Source organism: Coturnix japonica, chromosome 22, assembly GCF_054131305.1.
Source record: "Coturnix japonica strain WE chromosome 22, WE-NBRP24, whole genome shotgun sequence".
Taxonomy (NCBI): domain Eukaryota; kingdom Metazoa; phylum Chordata; class Aves; order Galliformes; family Phasianidae; genus Coturnix; species Coturnix japonica.
In genome coordinates, this window is record NC_140684.1 from 10,130,797 (window position 1) to 10,145,055 (window position 14,259).

General features: G+C 59.2%; 1 protein-coding gene across 34 annotated transcripts in view; it reads left to right on the forward strand.

The window, feature by feature from the left end:
• Positions 1 to 8,669: 8,669 nt before the first annotated feature.
• TSPOAP1 (TSPO associated protein 1) overlaps positions 8,670 to 14,259 on the forward strand; it is a 37,267-nt gene continuing 31,677 nt past the window's right edge. For 32 of the 34 annotated variants that reach the window (XR_014936596.1, XR_014936595.1, XM_085522373.1 and 29 more), the window contains exon 1: positions 8,688 to 9,386. Coding sequence is in view for 32 of the 34 variants with exons in the window: in XM_085522373.1 (XP_085378499.1) it covers positions 9,135 to 9,386 (252 nt within the window). In the remaining 2 variants the exon portion in view is untranslated. Of the gene's footprint in view, positions 9,387 to 14,259 lie in introns of all 34 variants that reach the window. The other 2 variants (XM_015880822.3, XM_085522382.1) reach the window with 1 other exon arrangement.

Consider the following 14,259-nt stretch of genomic DNA (forward strand, 5'->3'; position numbering starts at 1 on the left):
CAGACGGGCCACGATTTGTCTATATATGGGCAAAGCAAAGCACTGCGTTCTCCCGCCCCGTCGCGTCACCTCGGCGTTTTGAGGTTTCCCTCTGTGCTCTCATTTGCCCTCCGCTCGTGGCCCGTTTCACCCCACAGTTTCTGGTTGACTCACTCCCAACGGCCGCTCTCCCAGCACTGGGCTCAGGGACGGGCACCATCCTGGCCCTGCAGGCAGCCCATGGCACCAGGTGTGGGCAGCAGCCCTGGGCACAGCCCTGGTGTGTCCCCTGGTGCTGTATGGGCTGCTTGAAGGATGGGGGCTCAGCCCACCAGGCTCCTTCCCTGCCTCAAAGCTCAGGCAGAGAGCAGAGCACAGCTGGCACTGAGCCTGTTGGGCAAAGCTGGGCATCCCAGCCCCCTCGCAATGTGTCCCAGTCTGTCCCAGCTCTCTCCTCTGGGCTCAGAGGTGCTGCAGTTCCTCCCTGTGCCTTCACAACAGCTCTCCTGGACAGCAGGAGGTCAGCAGCCTCTACTCTGCCCACCCAGCACATCCCCAGGAGCCAGTTTTGGCCTCCATGATGCAGTGCAGACAGACCTATGAGCACGTGGGGGGCTCAGGGTGCATAGCTGACTCCATCCACTGGGGACATTTGGGGCTGCTCTGATAGGGACACTGGCGGCTTGTGTTGGGAATGCTGTCATTAGGCTTCAGAGTGAACAGTGGCACAAGGAAGGCTCCATCTGGGTCTGGCAGGCACTGCTGGGTAGAGCAGGAGGTGCTCCCAGAGGTCTGTGCCATTGAGGCTTAGGAAACAGCAGCACGCAGACCCCTTTCCCACTCCCCAGGACAGCAGCGGGGGGTCAGGCTGTGGCTGAGAGCTCTCTTTCCTCCTCCTCCTCCTCTGACACAGCTCCATGAAGCACAGCACAGGCCCGAAGGCAGCCGACCCAGCCGCCACTTCCCCTGTGTGCAGCAAGCGCCCCGACCACAGCCGAGGAGGGGAAGTTGCTGCAAAGGGAGATAAGAAATATCAGCTCTTTCGCAGCTCCTGGGCTGCACGGCTCGACAAGGGCCCTTCCCCCTGCCCAAGGGCCTGGGTCAGCCGTGCTGCCGCCCCCTGAGCCCCAGCACCCGCTGCCCTGCACTCATTGATACTGGGAAAGTTACTGGAAAAGCAACAGCAGCGGGGAGTGGGGCAGGGCAGGCAGCTCCACGAGCCATCATAACTCAGAAGGGAGCAGAAAGGGCGATGCAGGGGGATGCTGCAGGTGGCCAAGCCACAGCCGAGTGCTCTGAGATGACGGCAGAGATGGGAGCAGTGCCAGATCCTGCTCCACTGCAGGGCTCGCTGTGTCAGGGGCTGCCCCAGCACCGTGGGGGCTTCTCTGGCTCCATACACACCCATGGGCGCAGAGCGAGGCTGGGAGCACTGGGGGCTGGGTGCTCCCACGAGACCCCCAGGGAGGAAACGCAGCTGCTTCACCTCCCCCCACCAAACCCCGAACGTCTCTGTGATCTCAGCAGCTATTTTGGCTGCGTGTGCAGAGCTCAGAGGAGCAGGGACCGGGGGCGAGTTACAAACTGCCGTGGCCTTGTTTGTCACTTGGCAGAATGAGCCAATGGCCGGAGATGCGGTGAGTTCATCACCAGTTGGAGACCTTCAGCCTCCTCAGCCATGAAACCAGATCTGCTGATTTCCTTCTTTTTGAGAAACAGGAGGTTGGGGGGGGGGGGAGCTCTGCTCTGCCGGAGGAGGAACCCAGGAACCCAGGAACCCAGCCTGGGACGCCCGAAATGCTGCGTCCCCGGGACACGCTCTGCCGCGCAGCCAGGAAAGAGGAAGCATCACCTCCCCCACTTCCCTGCCGGGAAGGCACCCGGGTTTGCTTTGTGGGGAACGGCCCCATTGCACCTGGCTCCGCACCCTGCTGTGCTCCATGGGACACCGCACCCCGAGCCCACTCCCGGCCACGTGCTTCACCCTCCCCTTGCCGTGTTGCTCCAGCGCCAGCTCTACAAGCTCCACCTTTCCTTGCAGCCCTATTAGTATTAAATGGAGCTTTTCTCCAATAAGTGACCTCCAAGAGCCTTAGTACCTGTCACCAGCCACCCAGACACAGCTCCAGCAGGGCCAGGCTGCCCTCGGAGCAGGGCGCAATGTAATGCCTGCTCTGTGGCCTGTGGTGGGGGAAAGTCCCTCAGCAGCAACGTGGCTCCTTCACTTTGTTTCAGTGTGTGGGGCTGCTGCTGGCTCACCCGCTGCATGCGGTGGATTTGTCCTCCCACCCCACTGGGGACCAACCCACAGCACCCTGACAGCAGGCAGCACAGCAGGCAGCACAGCAGGCAGCACAGCAGGCAGCACAGCAGGCCCCGTCACCTCGGGGTGCTGTCTGGTGTGGGGGTGTCTCAGGGCCAGGAAGACCCCACTCACACCTCACCTCTACTCAAAGCACTGTCACACTTCTCGGGTGACCCCAGAAGTGGCTGCACTTTGGGTTGGATGGGGCCCAGGAGGAAGCCAGGCAATAGGAACCAGTGCTATGGGAACAGGTCAGCCCGTTTGGGAAGAGCTCCACAGCAGATTCCCTGTGTGCCCAAAGCTCCTCTGCCTGCTGTGAGCCCAACACCAGCTGCTGGAGGAAGCCAAATCTCAGCGGCTGCTCGGCTGGTTCTGACTCTGCTCCTTCTCTGCTTTCTGCAAACCTCACCAGCGTGATTTCTTCTTGATATTTCCTCCCAGATTATCAATGTAGAGAGTGAATGGTATTGCTCAGAGATGGACGTTTAGCACAGCTGAATGAACCCCATCCCACTGACCGAGCCATCCCCATTTACAGCCACTTTTGGGGATTTAGCTCATCATTTTTCACCTGGTTTAAGGCACAGCTTCATGCACCCACAGTTCTATGCCCTCCTGTGAGGCTGCACAACTGTGCACAGCTTGGAGACGGCATCTGCTCCATGGACCCTTGGCTGGTGCTGTGGGTGCTGATGGCTGCCCCTCGTGTGAGGGATGTGCCCTGCAGAGCCAGCTTTCATTTTCTTTTTGGGGCCCTCGTGTTCCTGTTGGCCGTTATGGCTTCCTCAGCAGTGGGGAAGTCTGGTGTTGCAGGGCACTGCGGGAGGGAAAGGCTCAGGAAGGTTTCTTGGGCAACACGTTTCCTAAAGAGCAGGACTAGGGCTCCCAGCTCCCAGCTCCCAGCACCCACATCCCCTCCTGCTGCCCCCAATCCCCCATCCAACACCGCCATCCCCTCCCTGAGCTCTGCACTAAGGAACACCTGCTGCAGGGCTGGGGGGGCACAGCAGAGCCCCATGGGACCGACCCCACACTGCACCAAACGCCTGGGTCTGGGGGGGTCACAGCTGCTGTCATCCTGCCTTGTGCAAACGGTGCAAATGGTGCAAACAGCTTTCCTTTTTTTTTTGCACAAACATGTTTGTTGCTCAGCACTGCGAGGCCCAGGGGAGCGTAACCGGCTGCTCTGCAACGGCCCCCGGTGCTTCCGGCTGCCCCTCGCCCCGGGCTGCGGTCGGGCTGCAGGGCGGCGCTGGGTGGGACCAGCACCGTTATCTCCTCGGCAGCTCCGGCTCTTCCTGTGGTCGGGGCCACGTGGGCAGGATGGGGTTAAAAGCAGCCCCGCTCCCCACTGCGGCCCATTGCTCCTCCAGACACCGACACCCCATCGAGCACCTGCAGCATCGGCACCGGCGGGGGCCACCTGAGCCCCGACTCGGTAACGTGCAGAGGGACGTGGCCGGCGGTGGGTGCCCACGTGGAGCAGCGGGGGGGGGCCTGGAGGGTCCCGGCAGCCACAGTCCCACCTGATGGCGGGGGGGCAGCGGGCGCTAAGGATGCGCTGTGGGTAAGGGGTCCCCCCACCCCAGGGCGGAGTGGAGAGGAGGCACCGAGGTGGCGGATGGGTGGGAGGAGACGGGAAGAGGCCGAAGCAGAAGTGCCACTGAGGGGGATTTCAGTGGCAGCGGGATGGGAGACGTTGGATGCGGAGCTGTGGGGCAGGTGAGGCTGATGTGGGGTCTGAAGTGGCAGTGGGGGTGCGGGGATAAGGCTGGAGTGGGGTGTGGGGCTCCGTGTGGCTGCGAGAGCCTCCTGGTGCCACCCAGCATGTGGCCTGAAGGACAACGGGGACACGGAGGGGGTCACCATGGGGGTGGCAGAAAGGAGAGAGTTGGAGGTTCATGAGGAGCCCCCAGCACGTGGCACTTCTGCGGCCCTAACGGGAGGGTGACCTTGAGGGGCCAGAGTGTGGGAGGGATGGGACAAGCAGGTCCTCAGTGCCAAGGGGGAGAGCACGAAATAGGGACCCCACAGGGACTTTGATAGGGCAGTCCCTGTAGTGGGGACAGGGTTTGCCATGAGGTCTCTACCATAAGGACAAGGAAAAGGAGACTTCTGCGACCACAGCGGCATTTAGACAGGGACTCCACTGCAGGGTCAGGGCAAGGCAAAGGGTGCCCCGCCATGAAGGTGGAGGTTTCCGTAGACTCCTCACGACGGGGACGGTGCAAAAAGTCCCTGTGACCAGAGGACATTGAGGTGACATCTCTGCATGTGTGATTTTGATGGGCTTTGAGGGACAATGAGGGACTTAAGGTGGGATCTCACCCTTTGGATCAGGTCCTTTGTGGCTCAAAGGGGGCTTGAAAGCCAACAATGAAGTTTGAGGTGGAATGTTCCCCAACGGAGGTTACTGGTTGGGGGGGGGGGAGGGGGTTCTTGGTTTTCCACTTGGGGGTAAGGCAAAGAAGATCAGGGTGGGGGTCTGAGAGGGCATAATGAGGTTTGTGGGGATTCTCTCCAGCAGGAACAAGACAAGAAGCTTCAGTGAGACTGGGCTGGGGTCTGAGGTGGGGTCTGTCCTTTGGGAACAAGGTGACAATATCCCCTGTGCTCAGCAAAGAGCTTGAGACGGAATGGTGGCTTGCAAAGTATGGTGCCCCCCATAGGGCAAGCAAAGGCTGCCTTGTGCCCAGGATGTGGAAGAGTTACAAGGCAAGATCTCCTCATGGGGCTGAGGCGGGGGTGTCCCCTGTGCCCCGTTTGGCTCCTCAGGGTGGGAGGTGAGGCCAGCAGGGGCTGCTCGTCCCTTTGTGCCCCCGGCCATGGAGCCCACAAAGACAACAACAAGGCTGGGCACGAGCAGAGGAAAATGCATCACCAGAGGAGAGCGACCACCAACACCGACTGAGAGACAGTGCAGTCACCCATAAAGTAGAAAGCACTACTAAACAGCACTGCAGGGTGTAGTGTTTCCTACTTTATGGATGAGTGTACTGTGGGCTACGGAGAAGAGAGCGCCGACAGCAACCTCTGTGCCAGCCACCGTCATGGAGCTGAGGACAGGAAGGCACCAACCAGCTCACGGTGGGGAGCAGGGGAGCACATGGTCAGTCCTGTCCCCACCACCTGCTCCGTGGGGTGGGAGTTCCATGCTGGCTGCCATGGGATGGCAGGTAGGTTGCACGGCCTCTGATTTGCACTTTTTTCGCCCCATCTTCATGTCAGATTGGTGGGGGTGGTGGCCACACGTGGACGGGGGCAGGAGGGGGCTGCTGAATGGCTTTGCACGGCTCACAATGACACAGGGGCTGCTAAATAAAACTGTTTCACCATTCACTTGTGGGATTTGTCTTTTTGATTCTATTCCCGAGAAACACAACTGGAAAAAGACTCATGGGGTGCCCCAGGGCCATGGGTGGCAACGGGAGCACTGCAAGGGAGGGAGCCCAGGGGACGTGGGGTGCTGGGGATGGGCACCACAAATCTCAGCACCCCAGGGCTGCTCATGCCCCGCACCCAGCCAGGCTCACAGTACAGTGGCCATGTCCCACAACAGCATCATGTCCCCAACGAGCCCACATGGAACGGGAATGGGACACTCATATGGCCGCTGTCCCCACCTCAGCCCACCCGTGCAATGGGTCCAATGTCCTGGCATCCCATATCCCCATTGCCCAAATGTTGGCTCCCAACACCTTTGTGCATCACCACACTCAACTTTCAGTCCCCATTTTCTGGTCTTTGGACGTGGCAACTAAAAATAGTAGAAAAATGCAATAAAAATAGGCTTTTTTCCCCTCTCATTGACTCCACAATTTAATGGAAAGTTTCTGCTTTGCGTAAAATTTCTCATGTGGGTTTTGAGGGTGGTTTTTTATGTATTTGCCTTTCCCTTTGACCAGCCCAGGACTGGCAGAATTGCCTTTCCTTCCCCATCCCTGCTTCCCCAGCCCAGCTTCAAGAATGGCTGAAGGGAACACGGAAGGAAAAAAAGGTCAGAACTCTTGTCATGGTCACAAGGCAGCGAGCAGGAACAACAGGGAAGAGCTAAAAAAGCAACGAGTCAAGCAGCACAGCACCACACAACACAGCACCACACAACACAGCACAGCACAATACAGCACAGCACAGCACCACACAACACAGCAGCACACAGCAGCACACAGCACTGCCTGTCCTGAGCTGATTTCATTTTGTTATGAGCAACAAAGGCCAAGTCTGCAGTTATAACATAAAAGGTTTTGAAAGGTCGCCACCCTAATAACGAGTGTGTAAATAGCAGGAAAGATAAAAACTGGGTGCCTGTGTCTGAGGATTGTTGTGCTCGCTAATAGTATAAGCACACAGTGCCTGCAGAGGTGTTGGAAATGCAATTCTTGCTGAGAGCAGCAAAATAGAAACTGTGACTTTAAAAAAAAAAGCAAATAACTCGGCTCCTTTTAGTGCCTTCCCTGTGCCCGGGTCACTCCAGCAGGTCTGTGCAAGGAAACGTGTCCCCTTCTTATTGGGGTGAGCTCCTCTCCCTGGTTGATGCCGCAGGGGGTCACACAGCCCTCAGTCCCACGGGCTGTGATGGTGGTGGGTGGATCCTTCACTGCCTTCAGCCCCAGGGCTTCAGGAAAGGGAGATGGCAGCACAGGGCTGTGTCCAGCAGCTGGCCCAGCGCTGCTCCCTGCAGCGTGTCCTCAGCCTCCTTCCCCATCTGAGACCACAGGAGTTCCCATTAACCCTTCCTGACCACACTAAATTCTCTCCCAAGAGCCAGAGTAGAAGTTCAGCAGGACCCTGAGGGCACTCATTGGTCTTATCTGTCCTGGTTCACTCCATCTTTCCCGGGGCTGCTGATAGCCCCTGTTATGTGTGTCCTGCTCAAAGCTATGGGTTGGCTCCCTGGTTTCTGAGCACCGCAGGGTCACTCTTGGCTCCTTATTTCTCCTCTCGCACAGAATATGTTCTTTCTTGCAGCTTTGTGGTAGAAAAGGCAGGAGGCCTTTGGGGCTGCACATCCTGTCCTTGCACCACAGGGAATGGACATGGCTCCTTGGGGGGCTTCTAGTGCTTCTGGAGGGCTCCCTTGGGATCCCCCTCAGCTTCCCACCCCCGAACCACTGAGATGAGAAGGACCCCAGTGGAGCAGCAGGACCTGGTGGGCTGAGCAGGGGCAGCCATGAAAGCAGCACACAGCAGCAGGAGCACACAGTGAGACGTGTCGGAGCAGGGCTCCCAGCAAAGCTGCGCTGTGCACACTGCATGCCACGCACTGCTTGCAGCCACGCGATCTTATCAGCAGCACGTTTCCCTTCCTGCTGCTGGCTCTCCTCTCCTCTGTATAAAACCTGCCTGTTCTGTCTTGTTGGAGAGCTGGGCTGCACCTGGGCCTTGCTGCATGCTGTGCAGCACCAGGATCCTCCCCAGCACCTCCAGGGGAGGGAATCAGGTGGGCAGGGAGCAGGAGGTGCCTGGTCTCCTCCTGGCATGGAGAGCTCTGCATTCAGGGGGGTATGTGACTGTCAGACCCGGCTGTTACCTCCCCCCGCATCTAAGTGGGTCATCTGCACCCTGCACAGCCGGCGGTGAGAAAACCACTCACCGTGTGATGTGTCTGAGATGACACAGAGGCAGCAGCGCCTGTTTTGGCAGCTGCACGTCGGGATGTGGCACACAGCTCCTGGGAAGGTGCTCACAGAGCAGCGTTTGAGGTGCTCGTGCAGACAGAGCCCCAGTGCTGCACCTTGCCCACAGTCCGATGGAGCAGCGTGTGACAGCGCTGCCACAGACACAGAGGGCAGGAGCTGCCCCAGCCGATGTGCGGTACCCGAGGTGTGCAGAGGAGGGATGAGCAGCAGGATGGCTTCGTACAGCAGCACAGGGTGCTCTCCATCGGTACTACAACATGATGGGGAGTGGGCAGAGAGACTGAGCATGTGTCTGCTGCTCCGTGTGCGCTCAGCAGTGCCCGTGCCACGCTGTGCTGAAGCATTATGCCACCAGCTCCCATCTCCCCGTGTCACAACAACCCTGCAGCCCTCTCCCTGCTCACACCAGCCTCCAATTCTCACCCAGGGCAGCCCCCACATGGGTCACACAGAGCCCGTTTGTGCTTTTGGCAGCAGGCTGAGCCAGCTCCGGGCCCTGAGGGGCAGCACCGGTAGCCCCCACAGCGGGAGCGGCTGGGTAAAGGTACCGGGCCCCAGCAGAGTTCGGCTCACCTGGTACCGGGCAGCGGCACCTCAAACCCAGTGCCGGGGAGCTGTGACCGGGGGCACAGAGGCAGCCGTAGGGCCCCCCCCGGCCCGGTGCCGCCGCCCCCCGCCTCCCCATCACTTGGCAGCCGGCATCGCTCCCGCACCATCGCCATGGAAACCGGCAGAGCCGCCGCGATTGGCGGCCGCGGGCTCGGCGCAGCCCCGCCGGGTGCCAGGCCGCCTGAATATCGATGAGGCGGCGGCGCGGCCGCCGGGGGCTGCGGGGCTTCGCGGGCCGAGAGGCGGCACCGAGCTCCGGGGGGCGGCGGGCGGCCCGGGCCTCGGCCAGCGCCGGGTATGGGGCCGGGGGCGGCGCGGGGGGCGGCGGGGCCGAGGACGACGGGCGGCCCTGCACCGCGCCGCGCCCGGCCTTTGTAGGGTGCGGGGAGAGAAGGGGGGGGACCGCAGCCACCCGCCCGCCGAGCCGGCGGATCCAGGCGGGGATGGAGCCTCCCCCGGCGCAGAGATGCCGCAGCCGCCTCCATCCCCGCCGGGCTTTCTCTGCCGTCGCCGCGGCTCCGATGCCTTCGGGGTGTCCGTGCCGGTTCCCGCAGCTGCGGGCGGCCCTCGCCGCGACAGCGTGAATCCCGCACCCCGAGCCCATGGATCCGGAGCCGCCGCAGACGGGCGACGCCGTCCCCGTGGCCTCCGCCAGCCCGGACGTGGCCCCGCTGACGGACACGCGTGAAGGTGCGGGAGGTGGCGGTGACAGCGCACCCCGCGTGGCACCGGGGCGAGAGCGGGACGACGAGCCCCGGCCCCAGGAGGACTCCCACGCGCCGGACCCGCAGCTCTTTGGGCCTCCCCGAGCTATGGAGGGGCTCGGACGGGAGCGTCCAGACGGACCCCCCCAGGTAAGGCGGATGCCGGCAGTTTCGGGGCGCGAGGCGTCGCGGCACCGCGGGGGTGTCACCTTGGGGCGTGGGAAGTCGCTGCTCTCGGCCGTAGCTGAGCCACCCACGGACACTGCCCTCTCCGTGGGGCTGCCGTGAGCTGCCCCTCCGTGGGGATCCCGGCTGTCCCCGCACGCCGGGTACAGCTGCCAGCCCAGGGTTCCGCTCCTGTGGCACCGCCTGGCCCCTGCAGCTTCGGTGGCTCTGCGGGAGGTGAAGGGGTCACCGCTCCCTGACACCCCGTCTGCAGCGTGCCCTGCCCATACAGAGCAACCTGGGGAGGGCTGCTGGGGGGGAACCTGTCCTTGTAGGCATCATGGGGCACCCCAATGCAACGCACTGCCCAGCAGCATCTCTTCGGAAAGAGCCAAAAGGAGACGGAGTCTCAGCTCCGGACCGCAGCAGTCCATTAACTGGTCCTGCTTCTGACAGCTCAGCCTCCTCTCTCATGTAAAATCAGCCATCTCCCTAAGAACCCCTGGCACACTGGAGTGGCTCCGTGGTGTTTTTCAAACGGGAGGAATAAGCTCAGCCTGATCTTCTGGAGGGTGGGGGAGCAGAGCTGAGCGGAGCTGGTCGGGGCTGAGCTGGAGGTTTTTGAGCAACGCCAGCGCTCCAGAGCACAGCTGGAGGGCGGCTGGACCAACCTGCGGGAGAAACAGCTGCCAGCAGGAAACCCACCGGGAGAGGAAATGTCTTCGATCAAGCAGTTTCTCATGGGTCCTTTTTTGAACGGCTGTTTATCGTCATGCTTAGGGAAATGCTGCATTTAACCACGTGGTGCTGGAGCTGCCTCTGACCGCAGCTCCTGGCTGTTCCAGGAGCACCTCAACCAAATAGAAAATGGGGCAGCATCTAGTCCAACTGGCAGCCCATTGCCACCATGACTCTGAGTCCACATCTGCCCTTTCCTATGGCCGTGTCAGTGCCGTAGTGGTTCCATAGCACTACAGCTGCACTGCTGTGGTGGTACTGTTGGTACTGCAGCGTTGCTTCAGCAGTACCATCCTTAGCACTGGTGTTGATCCTCACAAAGATCAACTTGGCTGCTTCTGGAAAGAAAGCCAGCTCTTCCTCCTAAAATCAGATGGTTGTACTGATGTGAAAGGCTTGCAGCTGGTCTCTGGGTCAGATCCAGGAAAGAAGAACGGCTCTTTGCTGCCAGGCTGGGACAAGCACTACTGACACAACGTGTCCTGCAGCCAGAGCTGGATTCCTTCGGGCTTCCAGGACTCCTGTCCTTGGGATGTCAGTGCTGCATGATGAAAACAGGACAGCAGCCTCCAGGGAGTAATCTCCTAGTGTGGGGAAGAGCCTCCTGAGGGCTCATCACTGACAGAGTTGATTAAAGATGTTGATTTTATGATGAAGCTGTTGCCGTTTGTATCAGCCTCCACGACTGCTGCTTTGTGATTCCCTCAGGGCCAGTCCACAGGCAGATGGTAAGACTTTCTGCAGGTCAAGTTCATCTCAGTTTACTTGACCAGATTCCTCTGGAGAACTGAAAGTGGAGGCTGTGGCCCTTCTGCCCCCTGGGAGCTTTTGACCTGGAAAGTTGGATGGTTTGGGGTGGGCTGCTGAGCTGAAGGCTTCTTCCTAATGCCTGGGTTGATTGGTAGAGGGGAAGGAGTGAAGATCATGGAATTGTTTGATTCTCCCTGTGCCGGAGGCGTCATCTTTGAAAGGAGCAGCCTCGGACGGGTCTTTTCTTCCATGGGTTTGTTACAAGTGGTGATAAAATCAGATAAATGAGGGAATCGCGGCGTGTGAGGCCGTGCTTGGAAGAGGGATGGGCAGAGGGAGAAATGCTGAGTCATGGAAAGGAACCAGCAGTGCACAGGGCAAGGAACTGGAGGGGAGCGTCGTGAAGTCAGAGAGCAGAGATGTTTGTGCCTGAAACAAGGAACGTGGTGCACAAGGAAGGAAGCTGTGGGACACGTCAGGGCAGTGGCAGTGTGGCAGGGTGGGTGTGACTGCACCCCAGGCTTCTCTCTTGCTTCTCTCCCACCTTTAACCAAAATAGCCCTTTTTCCTCCAGTTGGATAACGCTCTCCAGCGCGAGGTGTGCTCGCTGTGCCAGCTCCAATGGGCTCTGCTGCTGCTCACTGACCCAGCAGGAGGTGATGCTATTTTCGTCTTGCTTTTGACGTGCAGTGAGGGCACTGCAGAAGAGCAGCCTACAGAAAATAGCTTCTCCTATGAGCCGATTTCACTGAAATTGGGTGGAAGAGGAGAAAATGGATGAGCAGTGACAGGTTTTATTTCCAAATGGCAAAGACCGAGGAGTTCAGGACACTAATTACCAAAGTCAGCTGGAACGAACAGCTGAAGGGCTTTGACATGGTCGAGGCTCAGTATTTACTGCATGACAGGTGACAGTGATTTGAAATGAGGCAGAGGTGGTGGATTTAATATATCCAAGGGAGCGGGAAAGCAGCGGTGCAGTTCCACTTAGGGAGCGGTGCCTGCAGCGGTGGGGGTTGGATTTCAGAGATGGCTTTTGGGAAGCAAACCTGGCAGCTGGAGCCCTGTTTGCTGCAGACAGAGAAGTCACCGTAGAGACATCCTCAGGCTGCATGCTTTAAAATCAGCCAAGAGAATGCCAAGAGCCACCTGAGATGTGCTGCTCACGGGGCCACCTGCTTAATTCCTCCTCTACATTTGCTGGGATTTTCAAGCAGACCTGGGTTCTGTCTTTGGCTCAGACCCTGCAGCAGGTGCAGGAAAGTCCCTGGGCTGATCAGTGCCAGGCTGAGCCACGAGGCACCGGCAGCACCGTGTGCCTGAGCCGCAATGCGGAGCGGTGCCGCCAGCCCCGCTGTACTGTGATTTACTGCCCCCCAAATGGCTTCCTGCAAATGCTCCGCAGGACTTCAAAGGCTGCGCTGGATGCTGGGTGGTTCCTGGGGGATTTTGGCTGCATGACCCATTTAGCAGCCAGGCTGGGCACTTCTCTCTGTAAAAGCTGCTGCAGCTCTCAGTTGCTTTTTGAAGTTTTCGGGTGAAGAAGAAACAGCTTCTCTTGCCACTGTCCTGCTGAGGCCTGTGTTTGTTCATCCTTGATGCACTGCATAGAAGCTGTATTTTTGGCTCTACCTGCCAGCACAGGTGACAGATGATCGTGTTTTGCCTGAAACGAGATGCTTCAAAGCTGTGTGTGAGCTGCAAACAGGAGCTGCGCTCCAACTCCACCCCCCCCTCCCCACCCCATCCTCCCTGCTGTTATTTCCCTGCTTTGCTCTGCCTTTAGCAAATGCCCCCTATGGCCAATGGTGTCCCTGGGCTTAACTGTTTTGGTGGCCAAGGCAGCTCCAGATGCAGGGGCACAAGGGCTCCCTGTGCCCTCCAGTACAGCACTGCCTCAGCTTTACCTGCGTAACCATGGCATGCTTTGGATTTTGGCTCATGGCTCCTGTTGGTACTTCTATGCATCTTTATGAGGACACGCCATGTGTTGGAGCCTCCAGGCCTCTTCTTTCAAAGATTTCCTCAGCTCCCTCCTGAACACAGCATTTAGGGGGGCCACAAGCACAATCTGCTCTGAGGCTGCTTCATGGAGCACAGGAGCAATGAGGAACGGAGGAGCAGATAATAAATGAAAAGCCGTTTCATTATGGGAAATGAATGTTTAATGAGTGTGGGATGACGTCTAGACAAGCGGTCGGTGCTGACCATGTGGTGTGCGAGGAAGGCTCAGCCCAGGCAGCCAGCCCAGCCCCAATCTTGTGCCAGGGGGAGGTGGCAAAGCTGGCTCAGGAGCTGCGGGGCCGCAGAAAGGGTCCCCTGACACCACGTTGCTGCTGCTGTCTTTGCTGTGTGCTGGGAGCTGGCGCTGCCTCTGGGCCTGGTGAAGACGCTGTTTTGTAGCTACAGAAAGGAGGTTCCAAAGCCTGTAATGGGGCCATAAGGGGCTGGTTTCCAGCAGAGTCCCTGCCGCTCCAGAAGTACTGATCATCCACAGAAGCACCGTGCTGACATGCCGTAAACCTGGCTGCTGGAGGGGACAGACCACTGCTCCATGGCTGCTCCTCAGACACCCAGCTCCCGCCCCAGGCTGAGCGTGCCTGGCCTTGCTGGGCGCCAGAGAGCAAAGATGAAAAGCTTGAGTCTTCTTGGCAGCGGCAAAGAGGTGGAAATAATGTGTTCTGACTTTATCCCAAGGGCTGCCTTCCTGGCTGTAGGGATGGCAGCGCTGAACCAGCCCACAGCTCTGCCGTGCTTGCCTGGAACAGGACCCCACCGTGCCCCCATCCTACTCCTTACCCCTGTCAGCACCCACAGCATCCCAGGATGGGCTCTGCTGTTCTGGAGATGGAACTTTTCTCTGGGACACATGCTGGGCCAGTAAATCAGCAGGGAAAGGATCAGCGGTGCTGCAGAACCTGCTGATGAACTGCACACACAGAGCCATGTAACAGGAAGGATTTAGCCATCCGGTGGCACCAGCAAAGTCATCCCGGGTCTTGCAAGACTGGCCTGGCTGCTGGGAAAACATCTGGCCAGGTCTGCCCGAGGTGCGCGCCTTGCTGCTGCCATATGGTGACTGTGAAGCAATAGCTTGGCCCCGAGTTTTGCTAACGCACAAAAATACTTTCTGGGACCCTGCTTCAGCAGCAAGTCTGTGGTGAGCAGCTCTGCGCAGGAAGCAGTAACCACAAGCTATATATACAGCTCCCAGCAGAGCTGCTGCTGCTTTTGATGTGACAAAATTAAGGTGGTGTTTTGCAGAGAAATCCGGCTTGTTGCCTTCTTCCACTGCCAAGGCTGACACACTGAGCACTGGGGCTGGGCTCCTGATGGCTCCTGAACCTGAGCTGTATGGGGAGGTGGACAA